The sequence below is a fragment of the Pteropus vampyrus genome, unplaced genomic scaffold, assembly GCF_000151845.1.
Source record: "Pteropus vampyrus isolate Shadow unplaced genomic scaffold, Pvam_2.0 Scaffold970, whole genome shotgun sequence".
NCBI classification, from domain to species: domain Eukaryota; kingdom Metazoa; phylum Chordata; class Mammalia; order Chiroptera; family Pteropodidae; genus Pteropus; species Pteropus vampyrus.
In genome coordinates, this window is record NW_011889751.1 from 357,933 (window position 1) to 376,517 (window position 18,585).

Genomic DNA, 18,585 nt, shown 5'->3' on the forward strand with positions numbered 1-18,585 from the left:
GCGGGGGGAGGGCTGAACAGTAACTGATTAAATGAACTAGTTAAACACTAACAAAAACACAAGGGGAAAAGAGGATTAAAAAAACCTTGTGCACCACGCAGGGACCCTGAAGTACTGCTTTAGTAATATCACAGCTGCGTGAGGACGCACTTATTGGCAGTAGCCTAAAGAAAGAAAGAAGCACTCAAAGAAATGGGGAAGGGCTATTGGTATGTATCACAGGACTTGAAAATAGTCGTATTTTAAAAATGTGTTCAGTTTTTACAGGGATATATTGTATTTTTGCAAGGCAGGGATCACATCTACAAAACAATTCAACACTCTACCTAGCACACATCAGCAGATATTCCTCCTGGGGTCATTTAAACATTACCTTCATTCTACAGCAAGGACACAAGTATGAAGAGCTTATTGTATGCTACTTCTCACTTCATACCTGCACTTTATTGTTTCATCTTCTTTATCGGTTCATCCATTCTAGATCTCCCCATAAGTCATGAACTCTTTCACATTCCATTCACCTCTAATATTTGAGAATGTATAACAGCTGAAATCCCAATAATTAGTCAACATTTTTAGGGCCTTCCCATCTATCAATGTGTGGCCTCCATTTTGTTTATATTTTGCTTTCTCACTTACCCAAACCCAGTAGCTGAAGAGCAAATGTTGGTGGAGTAGCCTTCCCATCTGAGCCCTGGATAGTATCACAAGACTATGTCATGCTTTAATACACTATCTTAGTTTGGTCCCTTGGACACTTATCCAGGGCAACTATTCCATTGGCACACATCTGTACAGTCATACTGGTTGTTAAATATTGAAATACCTCCATAGCTATAGATAACCACTCTTTCCGGAGGACTCTCCTCCCATCCAATTGTCCCCTACATGGCTTCTGAAAGTTCCCATGATGCATCAGCTAGAATACCAGGAGGCTCCAGGACACAGCCCAGCCCTATGTCTGATATCCAAACAGACTGATCAGTGCCTGTGTTGTTTTGAGTGTCACCCAAGCACTCATTTCATGTAAGGACTGACTGCTGTTATTCTTGTTCACAGCAGGTTAAAACTTGAAGTTGTCTAAGATGGAAGGAAGGACAACAAAGAGGAAACTCTACCCCAAATCTGCTCAGAGCTAGACAATAAAAAGAATGATGAGGGGTAATGGAACTACAGAAACTGAACCAAATCTCTGATATATACTATTGAGATGAAGTTTGAGAATTATGTAAAGTATACAAGAAGGTAGGGCATAGCAGAAAGGGATAGGGAAAAGGCTTTTGAACTAAGCATCAGTCTTGATTCTAACACCACCTTGTGACTCTTTGTTTCCCACTGGATACAGCTCTATACTCACTGGGTTGTAGACATTTGCTTGGGCTGTACCTGTTATGTCTCCGACTCCCAGTATCTGCTTTAATCTGGAAGTTCCTAACCCAACTCACCTTCATTACCATTGGAGCCAAGGTGTTATCTGCCAGAATTACCATAGTTATGAAAAATCACACAAGGATTATGGCTTGGTATCTACAGGTTCCCACTGGACTAGATGCCACAAAAGTCAATGGAGAACTGGAAATAAAGGGACTATATTTGACAAAGTTGCTGAGTGGCTTATTCATATAAAAAAAATAGCCCTCTGCTCCATTTCCTGCTCTTCGTTCTTTCCTTCTCAAATTTACACATTTATAGGACTGAAAAAAGGACTAGGGAGTGTAATGGGCAGGGAGACACTGCCTTAAAATGCACATTACATTCTACAGTGTTGGGAAACCCTTTGGCTAGCATGATCCTGTATAATAACTTGTGATTATTGTTTTAAAGCAGCAATTCAACTAAGTCTGTATTGGTTTCTATTAAACCATTATGCTTTAGCAAGGAAAAAACTTCCAGAGGAAGTACCAATGAGGAGATTCTTCTTGGATTCATGGAATAATATGATGTTATGGACAGAAAAATGAGTTTAAAAAGATATTTAAATAAAATCTAGGAATTGCTCTTAAAGAAGTACTTGTACTTGTATACACCAATGTATGTATGTTATTCATTGCAGCACTTTTAGTTATAGCAAACACCTAGTAACAATGAGAGGCCAGTGATAGAGGAATAATGCAAGGAAAGTAGACTGATGTGTACTGAAATAGAAAAATCCCCCAAACATATTATGTAAAAAAAAGCAAGTCAAAAATAATAAGTAGATTAAAAAAATACAATATATGTTTCTATGTTAACTAAATAGAAAAAAAAATTGAAAGAGACATACTGAATTATTTTTAGGGGTGGGAAGTAGAGGGGGCTTTCACATTTTATATATATATATGTATATTGTTTGAATCTTTAAAAGTGAAGTATATTTATGTGTTATATAAGTGGTTCTAAAAGAAAAAAAATGATAACACAGCTAGTAGAGATGGGACACTGCAAAGGGCAGACTTACATTCTGAGGCAGACCACTGGGGTATTTAGAAATGAAGTAGGTGACAGTTTCTGGAGAACACCAGGAGGAAAACACCAAAAGGAAGATAGTTTATTAAGTTTTCAATGAAAGTCAATGAGAAGAAAGTCTTTATGATCAGACCTATTGTTCAGCAGCTATAAGGGGCAAATTCTAACCCCAGCTCCACAACTCAATAGTTGTGTCACCTTGGGCAATTGCCTTAATTTCTGTGGGCTTCAGGTTCCCCATCAGTAAAATGAGAGGGTTATTAGCATAATTTTTTGGCCACTCAGACATTGTGCTGAATGACTTTTGAGATGATCTTAGCTTTGAGCCATTCCAAATAGTATTTTGATTGCACACTTGTCTGAGAACACACTTCTGGCAAGATCATAAAATGGCACTACCAATTTTTAGAGAAAAAAAGTAAGACAGCTCGTCAGTGAAGTACAGGACAACTTGGGACCCAAGGCTTCTGGGATATTGTTAACTAGAGCTATATCAATATAGCTACAATATCCTCGGAGTACCTGCTAGCCACAGACCCCAGAAACATCCAGCACACACTCCTAAAACATTATAGAAATCCTTTTACCCATCCGATGCCATAAATTGGAACAGGTGAGGTTAAAAGTAGTCCACTCAGGATTTAAAGTACTGCCAAAGGATCTCTAAAAACATATATATGTGTGTGTGTGTTTTTTTCTTTCAAGAAGGTACAAAAGTGATTTTCCTAATTGAAAAATAAATAGAGAGCTTCCAGTTTCAGCTCTGGCAAGTAAAGAGCTTTAAAGTTGTAACTTCTGCCCTTAAAACAAACTGAACAAATTGGACAACTGAAAAATCAAGAACTTTTCTTGGGCCCAGTAGAGAGCTGAGGTTGCAGGGGAAACTGCAACCTCCCAATTTGAAGAAAAGGCCGTAGCCAAAGAAACACAGTTGAGTTCTGCTTACCTAGAGTAGAAAATGCTGGAACCATAATCTCAGAGGGACACTTAAATGGCAACTTTGACGAATTGCTGAAGGCTGAGCGTGGACTTGCATGGAAGTGAGAAACTCCTGTGGCTTACACTTTTGTGGGCTCTATCTCAAAATTCTCTACCAAGTTCTCAGTGAACATTCAAGAAAGATCCCCTCCTGACTCTGAGAAGGGGAGGTAAAGACTAACCACTATGAAATATCCCAGAGCTCTTTATAACAAAGGCCTATCTATGCTCCAGGGAAAATTCTTTGGCTGAGCCTTATTCCAGTTGGGGGAAGGGCATTCCTCCTTCTCCAGCCCCCTCCCTTCCCAGCCTTCTTGTCTCACCTAAGGGAAAAATGTCACAGTCAACAGGATCCTGAGCCTCCAGGAAATGGGCTAAGAAAGCTGAGGTCAGGAACAAGAGTAGGGGGCAGGGAGAACAAAAAGCTATACCACTGGACTAAAACTTCTGAGGTTACACTCACAAGACACAGGCTCAACAGACACTGGGATTTAATCAGAAGATGATAAAATGATCTTTTTCACAACTTAATTGGTAGATTTCATACGCTATCATGTTTTTCATTTTAAAAGACTGTTTTTTTCTTTCCCTAGGAGGTTGGGAGATTATGTTGAGGCTCACAGGGGTAGCCCAAGCCCATTGTCACATGCTAGGGGGCCATGACCTGCCTGAACTTTGAAGTCACCCCTGACTCTCTTCTAGTTTATTCCCTATATCTAATTAGTCCTATCAATACTCCCTCTGAAATTTCTCTAGAACTTAGTCCTTCCTCTTCATTCCTGTTGTCTTAATTCAGGGCTTTTGATCTTTCACCTAGATTTTTAAAAAATAACAGTTTAACTGGTCTTCCATTCTCTAACCTACCCTTTCCGTGAATCCATCCTCCACACTGCCATAAATTCTCTAAAACGCAAATTCAATCATAACATTCCTGTTTTTAAATCATTATAAGATAAGGTTCAAAGGCAAAAACAATCTGGACCCACCTAGATTTCTAACTAGATCTCTCACCTTATTCCCTGCTCCCCTCCCTCCAGCTCCAACTGCTACCAGTCCCACCTTTGGAGCCTCAGAATTCTGACACATAGATTCTGTTTCTTGAATAGAAAAGACTCATGCTGCTGTGCCTTTACCTCTGTTGCTCTCTGCCAGGAATGTCTCCTCATTCAACAGTTAGAGAGTAGCAGTAAGGCATGGTAGGTAGAAATACAAGCAGGTGAGGAGAAGAAGGGACTCAAAGAGCATTACTAAGACAGCACAGTGATCGGTTCAAATCTAGGTGCTTCATAAATATTGAATGAGTGAATGGATAAATGAATGAATTGTTGACCATGAGGTCTAGGCTGCAGAGGCAGGCAAGTGAGAACAGATGGCCTATGAGAATAACTCTGAATTTTTTCCCGTTACTCAAACTCTTTCTATTTTCTTCCCTATCCCCTTCTTTCAGATTTCCATGTTTATGTTTCCTCTAATTTACAGACTATTATAACACTATCTCAAATGCATTTAACTGTGCCATGCATATTTTATTTATTCATTCTTCATAAATCAATCCTTCTAGCCATCTGGAAAACAAGAACCACTCTATTGCCTTTCAAGTTCCTTTTAACTAATCTTTTTACTACATACTATTGTGCCTGGTACAATTATGCACAGTTTCACCACCAAATATATAGGACTTTATGACCTTTTTTGTTGTTTTTATTAGGAAGTTCCATGTGAAAACGTTAAAGTAAGAACAATTAAAAAGCAAAGCAAGAAAATGCATTGCTACAGAGTGTAATGACTGATTTTCATGTGTAGCTCATGGAAAACAGCCTTTTATTATTTTATGGTCAGAACTTGTAAACCACAAGCAGTCATTCTCCTGTAAAGGCTATTTAAAAGTGAAGGACTTCTCATGTAAAAACATACTCTACAATCATAGGCAATGTCAAAATCTTGTCTGTCTTAGTTTTCTAGTCTATTAAATGGGAATAACGGATACTCGCTTGTCCCAATCACCTACTGAGAGCAATGTGAACACACAAAGTACTTTAGAAATCTGAATGCTATATGAAATCATTTTCTATTACAAGCAATGATGATAACTAAGCTAAACCACTCTGGTTTGGGAGAGGTAGCCAGTTCAAGTTCTAAATGACCACTTCTCTAGAGCAAGTAATTGATATAACTGACTCACTATGGTTATACCTATACATAAGTGGAAGTGATACACAAACACATGTCCCTTTTATAGAAGTAGGCAAATATGGCAAACCAGTAAATACCAAACAGTGAGTACCTTCCTTTTGTGAATTTCAAATACAAGGACACTCTTCTACTGTCACTTTCCTGAGATACCTTTACTAGGCAAATTTCTTGATATCCTTTTGAACCTGCAATTTTCATACTAGTGTGTTTATCCCAAGTTGGTCACCTCCTTAGAGAGGCCTTCCCTGACCTTTCTAACTAATGTTAAGCCCCAGTTACCTTCTATTACCATTCTGTTTATTTCTATCCTAGTATTTATCGCAATGGGTAATTAACTAGGTAATCCGTTTATTCATTTACCCAACTAGATTTAAATTCCAGGTCATCTTGGATCTTATCTAAATTAATTCCACTACTGTATCCCAGTGCCGGCAATAGTGCCTGGGTCATACAGATGCTCAAAAAATATTTGTTAAATGAATGGGTAAAGAAATTTGTCCTCACAGTGACAATAAAGTTAATCCAAACTTCTTAGTGTGAGAATGAAGGCCCCAACTTACTTACATGGGCTCATATTCTGCCTTTGCAACTCTGTATATTATGACTGTTGATATCTCTGTAAAAGCTTGCTTTCTACCTGGAATCCTCTTCTCCCTATCAAATAACTAATCTTTCAAGGCCCTTCTCAAATACATGAAATCTTTTTCAATCCTACACACACACACGCGCACAGACAGAATGCTTCTTCTACTAAGTTCTTGTAAGAGTTATAGCACTTAAAATACAGGGTTATAATAGAAATAATAATAATGATAATAACTTTTTATTGAGCATTAACTTGATGCCAGGTACAGATATAAGCACTTTTATATGTTATTACCTCATTTAATCCTGAAAATGACTTTAAGAGATAGGTACTATCAAAAGTCCTTAGGTGTCTATTTAGCTAGCTAGAATCAACTTCGTGAAGGCAGGGATGGTGCCTTAAAGCCTTGCTAATTCCCAGAACCTAGCAAAGTATCTGCAATGTTATATGTCCTTAATACAAATTTGCTAAATACTGAATTCTGACAGTAGTTTCTGGTCCTCTGACTTTACTCTGAGAATGGCAATCTCAATTAGTTAAAGAACCAGTTTAAAGTAATTATACAAATTTAATCTTAAAGTGATGCAGTCCTTTCTAATTACAAGAAACTCGGAAGTCACAAAAGAAAAGGGCGATATACCTAGTTTATGATTTTTTTTAGATATTTGTAGATTGAAAAACAAAGTTAACAAAGGCAAACCAGAAATGGAAAAAACATATTTAACCTATGTTAGACAAAAGATTAATCCTATTATATGAACGGGAAACTTTCAGAAAAAGAAATTTAAATGGTTAGTAAACATATGAAAAAATGTTCAATTTCATTAATTTAAAAAAGTAAAATTTAAAACAATGGGAATGTATTTCTTTATCTATTTTACTTATCATATTGTAAAGATGAAAAACAAATTATAATATTCAACACCAGCAAGGCTGTGGAGAAATAAGCAGTCTTATACACTCACGGTACAGAAATGCTTTCACATACTTAAAAGATATCTATGTACACACACATACGCACACACAAGGTTATTCATTGCAGCACTGTTTATAATAGCAAAAGACTGGAGACCACTGAAACGTGCATCAATAGAAGCTTGGCTAAATAAACTACTATTTAATAATACAGCTATACTATGAAATTGCATGCAGCTATTGAAAAGTATGATGTTACTGGATAGTCGAATACTAGATGAGAGGAATTCTCATTTTATAAATGTATTCCACATACTAAAAACAAAAAAAAACAATTATAAAAAAGAGAAAGAATTTAAACAGACACTTCATCGAAGAGTATGTAAGACTGGCAAATAAGCACATAAAACATGATAAGCCATTAGGGAAATTAAAACTATGATGTGATAACACTACATACCTATTAGAATGGCTAAAATAAAAAATTATGGAACATACCAAGAGCTGTCGAGGATGTGGAACAAGTAGAACTATCATACATAGCTAGTTCAGATGCAAAATGGTACAGCCAGTCTGGAAGATGGTTTGGCAGTTTCTTATACAGTTCAACATACATTTACCACAAGATCCAGCAACCCCACTCCATGGTATACTACTCAGCAAGAAAAAGGAATGAATAACTTGGGTGAATTTCCAAAGCATTAAGCTAAGTATATGAAGTCGGTTTCAAAAGGTAACATATTATGCAACTACATTTTTATATGACATTCTTGAAAAGGAAAAACTATAGGGACAGAGAATAGATCACTGGTTATCAGGTGTTGGGGGTAGGGAGGTCTGACTGCAAAGAGATAGCAAGAGGGGATTCTTTTGAGTATTGAACTATTCTGTATCCTGTCAGTGGTGGTGGATACAAGAATCTATGCATGTGATAAAATTCACAGGACTGTGTACCAGAAAATTAATTAATTTAACTATATGTACATTAAAAATCCTTTTTTAAAAGATAAATTGTCATTAGCAATAATGATACCTTCTATTTCTCCATCTAACGGAGGAACATCATCACTCATGGAGAAATCCATAGCTGTCCCTGGTATGTCCATCAAGTCTTCATCACTGGAGCTATTCTGAAAGCTATTGAAACTCCCCTGCTGAAAGCCTCTGTTGTCCATGGCTCCTGTGCAGAAAGGAAAACAGGAGACTTATTATAATGACCTCCAAAACCCTTACCATTTACTGTTTTTTAAATTGTGGTAAATACACATAACATAAAATTTACCATTTGACCCATTTTAAACTAGACAATCCAGCAGCATTAAATACATTTATGATATTGTGCAATCGTCACTATCCATTACCAGAAATTTTTCATCATCCCAAACAGAAACTCTGTACCCAGTAAATATAACTCTTCATCCTCCCCTCAACCCTTTATAACCTCAATTCCCATTCTGTTTCTATGATTGGCTGGTTCTGGATGTCATACAAATGTAATCATATAACATATGGTCTTTTGTGTCTGGCTTCTTCCACTTCTCATAATGTTTTCAAGACTTATCCACATTATAGCATGTATCAGTACTTCGCTCCTTTTTAGAACTGAATAATACCCATTTTATGGATATACCACAGTTTGCTTATCCATTCATCAGTTGATGGACATTTGGGTAGTTTTCACCTTTTAAGTTACCATTTATTCTTATGTCTTCTTTCATACTCTTACTTTGATAATATAGACATGCAAACTACTTAGTATATTCAGTTACCCTCCAGATGTAATAATGTACCTCTACTCTTACCATATAGTTGAGAGCAATTTTTTGAGAACCATGCAAACAAACAAACCATATGAGGACATGTGTACAAAACTCATAGTAGTTCATAAGTAATCAACTGAAATAAAAAAGAAAAACTACTCATAATTATCAAGAAATGTGCTAGCCATTTGGGAGAAACATTTCTTTATGCCTGAGTCTCCCAGAGCTCCTAACACAATATAGATGCACAGAAATACTGGGAGGAAAAGGCATACTGTTCCATTCAATGTTGTTCTCTGCTCAAGAATTTAATATTAAAGATGAAACATTTTTTATATCCCAAGTGTGAATCTTCACATATAAATTCTACTCAGAAAAAAAAATCTTAGTACAGTCAACTATACTTTAATTAAAAAGAGCTTTATATTTCAGGAAAAAAAACTTAGTATTTTGTTTTTTAAGAAAACAGCATTATATATCGATTCTTGGCCTTTTGGCTAAGATCAAGTGTAAAAACAGCATTATAGCCAACTTTACATTATCTACCTTGCCTTCCCATTTTTTTTTTTTTATGAAATCTTGATTCAGAATCATAGTCAGCAAAATTCTATTAGGTTAGGCAAACAATATTCCTTTTGAGGTATTCCGACTTTTTAAAGAAACTACTTATTCTAGGTTACCAGAATTATGTGTGATGAATGTGGTAAAAACCAAATAGGTTAAATTAAGCAATAGGCCTGAAAAATTGGAATCATAGCAGATAAATATTTTAAACATTGACCATAAAAGAGAGAAAAAAAAAACAACTTTTACCAGATACTTATCAGTTTTCAGGCACTGGACTATATGCTTAAAAGTGAACTCTTTCACTTAATTTTTCCAACGTTCCTATGCTATGGCATTATCACTCCTAGTGCAGATGAGGAAACTAAAGCTCAGAGAGGCTAAGTAACTTGCTCAGTTAGTGTCAAATAAAAGTTAAGCTCCAAATCATGTGTTCAATTTCACAATACCTCACTTGTAATAAAGAGACCAGACTGACTGACGTGTGAATGATATTTATGAACCACCTACTATGTATAAATCATTGTGGAATAGTTAGACAGATACAAAAAATGATGCTGGGTAAGCCAGATGAGATGAAGTTTGGGAGACAAAGATTTGGGAGTTATCAGCTCAAGGTGATGGTTGAAACCAAGAGAACAGATATTCTAAGGAAAACCTGCTGGTCACTTATGGATAAGGATGAATATAAATAGAAAGGCATTCTCAATATCTTTCCTTAATATGCACAAGTAGCTTGAACTCTGTGCAGATGTTAATTAAACAATAGGTTCCCCAGGAAGATTACCATGCTGATGTGACATATGGTCACATAGAGTAGGGTCATTTATCCAAAGGTACTAATAATGTACAAAATTACTGATCATAAAACCATGTCCTTAGCTACAAAACTCTAACCTTGCTATGTAGATCAAATGAGTCCTAGGACACTAAGAATCCATGCTTTGTGGTCTTAGCCAAACTCCTTCACTGCTCCCCAACCCTTCATCCTCGAGGGACTCTTCCCCCAGCTCTTTCTTGCTTCCTTCACTCTTCTTTTCCAAGAACTCCTGAAGCAATGCACTTATACAAATTCCCTGTCTCAATTGCCACTTCTAGGGAACCTGACCTAGGTTCCTTAGCAGTTTTTTCCTATTACTAACAACAGATAGGAAACCCTGAATTTCTCTGTCTTCCTTCCTGTCATCCAGGAAGATGTGTTTTCCCTCTTTAAGAAAAAACAGCCCCTCTACTTTGCTCTGGATCTGAGATAACAGCTCCTTCCCTGCCTTCTGGTTTACAAAAGTCCCCACCTTATCCATGGAGAATAAATCCCAAGACTCCCAGGGGATTCCTGAAACCATGATTAGTACCAAACCCTACATATACGGTTTTATCCCTGTACATACATACCTATAAATAAAGTTTAATTTATAAAAGAAGCACAGTAAGAAATTAAAAATAATAAAATGGAATAATTATAACAATTTCCTATAATAAAAGTTATGTGAATGCAGTCTCTCTCTGATAATATAGCTGGTAACTGAGATAGCCACTAAGTGACTAACAGTGGGTAGCATATACAGTATGGATACACTAGACAAAGGGATGATTCACATCTTGGGTGAGACAGAGCAGGACTTTGTGAGATTTCATCATGGCACACAGAGTGGTGTACAATTTAAAACTTATGAATTTTTTATTTCTGGAATTTTCCATCTAACATTTCTGAACCACAGTCGACTGTGGGTAATTAAAACATGGAAAGCGAAACTGTGAATAAAGGGGGAACTACTGTACTTAATTTTATCCTTTAAGGAAATCTACTGTCTCTAGCTCTCATCTCTACCTCAATCTCCAGTCCTGAATTCCTAAGAACTCCATTTGACAATTCTGTTACTACTTTAAACTCAATAGGATGAAAATGAACAACAACAACAAAAGAAATAACATTAACTTAAACAGAAATAATAAAATTCAAACAAGGCCTGTTCCTGGACGCTCACCCTCCACATCAACTTTACTTTTAAAATTCAGGTGGCATCAGAGTCAATATTTGCAGCTAATATTTGTCTAACTCTGGGATTTACCTCATTCAATGATCCTATGAAATTAATGTTAAAGTAGATATTCAAGGTTTCTGGAAATCTTAGCTGAAAATAAGAACCATTTTAGCTGATGAGAACTAAGACTAACAGGGTAGTACAATTCGAGAGGTTTTCTTTTTGTTTAAATTTATTAAGTGCCCATGAATTCTACACAGTGACTAGCACTGAAAGAAAGCAAGACAATTTGCAAAATGAAGCAGAATCCTTTCCCTTTCTCTCCACTGTTTACATGTTTCATTCAGGAAATGGTTTAAAATACAGAATTCCAACAACTCTACATTAGCCACACAAATGATAGAATTAAAATGTATGGGGAGTGCAAAAATAATTTATGTTTGGCTTTGGGATATGTTCTGTAGTCATATTTTCAGATGGGTGTAACTATTGTTCTAGGAATTCATTAAAACAAAATAATGACGGTACAAGATGAAAATTCAACAAAGGAGAAGCTGGAAAACTTACCAGTTTCCCCATAGGGACTTTACAAACTCCTTCCTGTAACCCACTGACACAGAACAATTCAGCTAAATTGAGCTACTTCATTCCAAACATTTCCTGGAGCAGGTATCTGGTTTACTGTTTGGGTTATAAAGTGCTTCCTTAATAGGTACATAGAAATAAAGGGTCAAGAAAAGAAAATTAGAAGCAGCAAGCAAATCAAGCAAAGCAGATGCTATAAATGGGAATTCAACAAAGGAAATAAATACAATCAGTAAATTTGAAAGTGATATTTGTTCATGGATAAACCATTCTGGTAGTCTTTGGTTTTATTTTGATATTAAGAAGTTCAAGAGGAAAAGTTAAAGCAGCAGAAAAATGAAGAAATAATTTAAAGTTCTTTAAAGCTGAGATTTGAATCCACATCTAGTTGAACTCTAAGCCTAGTTCTCTCACCACAACACTTTGGGTCTTCACTATCACATGTCGATCCAGAGAATGGCATATCTGGAATAAATCAAACCTCTGATGGACCAAACAACAACGACAACAACAACAACAACAACAACAACAACAACAACTCTAGATGGCCACAAGCCTGCGATCAGTTAGAATTTAGGGTAGCCCAGGAACAAAGTAAGGAGATTGGATTTATTATCCCAACTGGTGGATATACATATAGTGCTTGTCATATAATGGAGGCCTATGGAGGAGAGTGATCAAGGGAAAATGTTTTGGTTGATATTTGTGTTACATAGCTGATGCTTTCAGCTTAAAGGCACTTTCAGAGCCTTATGTCGCTTTCTTGCTTAAAATCATAAGCTGGTTCCCCACTGCCTATAGGGTCAAGTTTAAATTTATTTTCATGACATTCAAGGATGTTTCAAATATACATCCTATCTACCAAGAGAGACTTGTCTACTGCCACAAATTTGTTATACTCCATATAGACCATGTACTTTTATTCTTCTATGCCTTTGCTCAGGCCAGATACTCTATCTGGAATCCCACCCAGCCCTCTCCCTCAATCCTCTTTTCAACCTGGCGAAATCTCATTCAATCCATCTAGGACCAGTTTAAAAAGGCTTTTCCCTCAATACTCTCTTTGTTCAGACATCTATGTTGATTCTATAATCTCTTCCACCGAGTCTTGTGACAACATGCACCATGTCCTTCTCATTTCTGTTGTCCCAACAACTCGTGTTCCAGAGTACATGCTCAATAAATGCTTATTGAGAAGGATTCCCACTGGAGAGGAAAGGTAAACATACAAGCAACATATTTATATGGCTGGTACTCAATAAATCTATGCCTTGCACTATGAGGGTAGAGAATTGGGGATACAAAAAGCATTTGTTACCCTGTCATTACTCTCAAGGAATTTATGATCTAGTTGGGAAGAAAAATTTTCACATAACGCAATTATACAACAGCTAAGTATTAAACTTTTAAAATAAAAGTGCATTTGGTATTCAAAAATGGAGGAGAGATTGTAAGCGAGAGAAGGCTTCATGGAGGAAAGAGGATATTCTAGGCCCAGTGTAAAATGGCCACAGTGTTGCGATGAGAACAAGGCTGGCATTTGTGCTTGACTAGAGGACAGGGTAGGTATCTTTGAGCAAATAGATGGAGATTGATCATGATGGACCTGGGAAACCAATGGAGTCACAGTGGTTTTTGAGGAACAACATGATAAAAACATGACTTTAAGAGGTAAGTGTGGCAGCAGTGGGCTGGAAGCATGAGAGGAAGAAAGGCTAGGAAGGTAGTTTGCTACTTTCAGTTTTGATATAGGTGATTTAGGATGGAGGAGGAAACATATTCCTAACAGTTTCACTGAAAGAGCCAGGTTGGGGTGGGATATGACACTAGTTTGTGGTATAGCATACTGGCATCTTGTTTCACTAGTGACAGTGATATGTGTTGGTTCAAATAAATTAATACTTCCATCTCAACTAGCCCATTTGGCAAAAACAAAAGTATAAATCAATGGGTGAGCTGATACATGTGACCCTTCAAATGAAAATATAATGTATATCACATATTCCAATGCTAACGAGCACAAAGAAGCAATACACTTTTCTATTTCTTATTTTTGCTCCACAAAAATATCTGTTGATCTGTGCATGGCATTCTGTATATTATTCATATTATATGAAATATGAATATGACAACAGTTTTGATCTTGCAGAGCTCCCCAAAAAGGGTCTCAAGAATCTGCAGATTAATCTTTGAGAGTTGCTGAAATAGAGAAAGAATAAAAACTGGAGAAACTATACTTGGGCCACACCCACAAGATGGCTACAGAAGTGCCATGAGGTTCAACGACAATCGTCTGTCAGGCCTGACAAAAACAACACTCAAAACAGAGTTTATAGATTACTTTCACTTTGAAATATAGGATTAAAACTCCTAAATAAACTTTAACAAACTGAATATAGCATCAAATTGAAAGATTTGCCTGATATAAATAAAGAAGGTTTATTCCAAAACACAAGACTGGTATTACAAGGGAAACTCAACATAATTTGTCAGATTGACAGATACAATTTTAAAAGTCATACTTATCTCAAAAGATGTCAAAAATGGATTTTTAAAATTTATACTTATTATGAATATTTAAATATATTCCAGGCAGAGATTTCTTTCTTGACATGATATCAAATATTTTAACTAAAACCAAGAAGCAAAATATCATTCCATTTAATACAGGAAGGAAATGATGCCTCCTATTGCCAATTATACTTAACATGGTACAAAAAAACTTTAAGAGGAAAAAAGTGGAGAATGTATCCCAGGTCCTTGAATAACATTGTTTTGTTCAACATCATATTCTTATACTGTTGATGTGATGCCATAGTAACAAGTCTTATTTACATCAATTAGCCTGTGGTAAAGTTGGTTTTGTTATACATTGTTTTGCTTTAAGTTGCAGAACCTATCAACAATGTTAAGTGAGGACTTACTATATATAGGAAAGGAAGAAATATAATATTCTGATATTTGGATTGCACGAATGCATATCTATACAACTCTAGGCATATTAACTAAAACAAATAAAGATAATTATAAGGTAAATATATTTAAAAACTGCATTCCTATGTACAACTATGAAATTAGAAAATACAATAATTTATTTATAATGGAGACATAAATACAATATTATTCTAAAATTTATAAAAGCTAAGCAGGAGGAAAACGAAGACATGTCAATCCAGATCTATCTTGCTCTTGGATGGAAAGTCTAAATATAGCAATAATGAAACAGATCCTAATTTGCATTGTATTATATCTATATATTACTCTAAAGTCCCCATGGCATCCTTTATATAACTTGAAAGGTTGTTAGTGAAATTCATCTAGAAAAATAAGTAGGCAAGGATACTAGTGTATGTATTTTCTTAAATGTAAATATGGCAAACTTATCTCCTGTCAGATTTTAATTTTCTACAAAGAAACAATCATCGAAACCTTACAGAATTAAGAATAGAGATTCTAGCAAAAGATACAAACTATTATAAGAACTTAATAGTTGATAAACCAGAAGCAACACAAATATAGAAGAATCACTTTTTAGTAAACAGTTGAAGGATTGCTAGATATCAAAATGGAAAACAATATAAGATTACAACATAAATCATATGGCAATAAATCCCAAATGGGCTTTTTTACAGTTGGTTTAAAAAAAACACAGAATAGTATATTTATCCCAGATGTAGAGAATAGACAAAATTATCCCTGACTATAGAAAGATATAAAATGATTAATTTATATGTACTAAAAATAAATAATTTTTTGCATCAAGGAATATATGCAATAAAATGAAGTGAAAGGAACACTTCATTTATCTTTATCACTGAAAAAGATAATAAAAAAGGTGTATACAAATATCCAAGTAAAAATCAAAGGAGGACTTCCAGTTTCCGGGAGAGCAGGTAAGGACCTTGGAAGTCGTCACTCTGATCCTCACAATGAGAAGAAAGCTGGACAAAATGAAAATCCACAACTCTTCTTAGATCCATCAGAGAACTGAGGTCATAGGGAAAACTACTGCCCTCCAAATTGGGGAGACAGACAGGATGATACATAGATTCATAGCTCATATAAGCAGAAACATCCATGAGAACCAGTACCAGGGTAGGAGAACTTAAATTGTAATTGAAGACTAGCTGGAGGCTCAGTGTGGACAAATTTGAGAGTTAAGAACTAGAGAAGGACCAGTCTTCGGGGGACCCTACATTTCTGTAAATTTTGCCTCCAGGAGCTCTACTGGTGAACACCAGAGAAAAATCTCCTTGTGCTTCCAGTAGGGGGCAGAGAAATGAACCAGAGCATTCAGTTCATCTTAACAAGAGAAACTATTTTAAGAAGCCTAACCAAATTAGGGAAAGAAAAAAGAAAAGAAAAAGAAACCTCAACTCTAGCTCCCTCTAGTCTTCCTGTCTCACATAAGAGGAAGAAAACAAAACAAAACTGAGAAACACTTGTGAATTTCACAACCAAGGGGTACAGGCTCACTAAAAGACTCAAACTTAATCATAGGACTATAGAACACTTCCCTTCTCCACACCACCTGACTACCACATCAATAGGGCTGCTGAATAACAACAGGTGAATACAACTACAAAAATTGCATGTCTTAAACTTTATTTAAGAAGTCATCTCTAGGGAAACCAAATAGAAGAGACAAAAAAAGACACTAGAGAAAATTTTAGTCTCTGACACATACAGCTACAGCAAACAGTAAACACATCCTAACCTCTTCCAGATAAACATAAAACCTCACATTAAAGGCCTATTTACCTTAGTTACTTTTTAACCCATATGTTATGTCTAGCTTCCAACAAAAATTTACAAGCATACTAAAAGAAAAAAAAAAACAACCTGGAGAGACAGAGCAAGATATGAAAAAAATGTTAGCTTTATCACAACAGCAATTTAAAATAACTATAATATGCTAAGGGCCCTAATGGAAAAGGTGGACAACATGTCAGAACAGATGAGTAATGTAAGCAGAGAGATAGAAACTCTAAGAAAAAAATAAAAATGAAATGTAAGTGATCTACAAAAGGAATAAAGAATGTCTTTGATCGTCAATAGACTGGACATAGCAGAAGATAAGAATCAGCAAGCCTGAAGAAATATCAAGAGAAAGTTCCAAAACTGAAATGCAAACAGAATTAAAAAATGAACAGAATATCAAGAACTGTGGGACAACTACAAAAGATGTAACAAATGCAGAATGGGGATACCAGGAGAAGAAAGAAAGGAAAAGAAAAAGAATAGTCATGTACCATTTAATTACAGAGATGCATTCTTAGAAATGCATTGTTTGGTGATTTCATCATTATGCAAACATCACAGAGTGCACTTACGCAAACCTAGACAGTATAGCCTACTAAACACCTAGGCTATATGGTTATAGCTTATTGCTCCTAGGCGATAAACCTGTATGACATGTTACTGTGCTGAATACTATAGGCAACTGCAACAAAATAGTAAGTATTTGTATATCTAAACATATCTAAACATGAAAAGTAAAAATACGGTATGAAAGCTAAAAAATGGTACACCTGTATGGGGCACTTACCGTAAATGGAGCTTGCAGGACTGAAAGTTGCTCTCAGTGAGTCTGTGGGTCAGTGGTGAGTGAATGTGAAGGCTTAGGACATTACTGTACACTACTGTAGACTTTATGAACACTGTCTCACAAGCTTTTCCCCTGCTTCCTTCCTATAGGTTCAGAAATAGAACATCAAAGCTATCAATGCCACTCCATGAACAGGGATATGGGCTGGATTGATTGGAAATATTGAAGAGAAATTGGCTGGATAAGGCATAGACACCATACTAGTGACTGTCAGGAAGGAGTAAAAGGTGGCCTGAGGATCATAAGGAATAAAAAAAAAAAATCAAGATAGAGATAGAAAAAAACTTAAGGGATGGTCATGGCAATGTGGTTTTGACTATTGTGAATTGGAGCAATAGTCAGATTAAGAAACTTTGTGGTATTCGTTTTAAAAAGAGCATGTTTAACATGGAGAAAATGTAGAACTGAGGACTCAATATTTTGACTTTGGAAATTTGTTTTTGGTTCCATTGACCCTATCTGGCACAAAGGACTCTCTCTGGCATAGAACTGATAGAAGAAATAAAACTTATCTATGTTTTACATCATTATGACCCGAAAATATTTCCAAAGGACAGGAACAGGCTGGCTCAACACTACCACAGAAAGCTTTTACTAAAGTGGCAGTGGCACTTAATACTTATTAAACTAGCTCCTGTATACCTCAGTATTTGTACAGGACCTTAGGTCCTTGACAAAGAATTTACTGCAAGGTACTCTGAAGAGCATCAAGCTAGATATGGGAGGACTGCAGCACCTCTGAATATGTAATGAAATAGGTCAGTAGCTGACTGATTGAGATATAATCTATATACTCAAAATTGAGGTGTTGCGAATGAGAAGGAATCTACTACCAAGCCCCACAGATATTGCTCCCTTCGGAGAAAAAAAAAAATTACTCCTGAACCACATATCCTCCATTTCTTACAGGAAATTTAACTCTATTATAATCTATCAGGATCATCGTCATATATACAGTCTGTCATTGAC

The 18,585-nt window shown here is 35.9% G+C and overlaps 1 protein-coding gene across 1 annotated transcript in view; it reads right to left on the bottom strand.

Moving 5' to 3' along the window:
* CLCN5 (chloride voltage-gated channel 5) overlaps positions 1-8,292 on the bottom strand; it is a 42,801-nt gene extending 34,509 nt beyond the window's left edge. Inside the window, exon 1 of the mRNA XM_011386168.2 lies at positions 8,151-8,292. Within this exon, the coding sequence (XP_011384470.1) occupies positions 8,151-8,292 (142 nt within the window). The remainder of the gene's footprint in view (positions 1-8,150) is intronic.
* Positions 8,293-18,585: the final 10,293 nt, after the last annotated feature.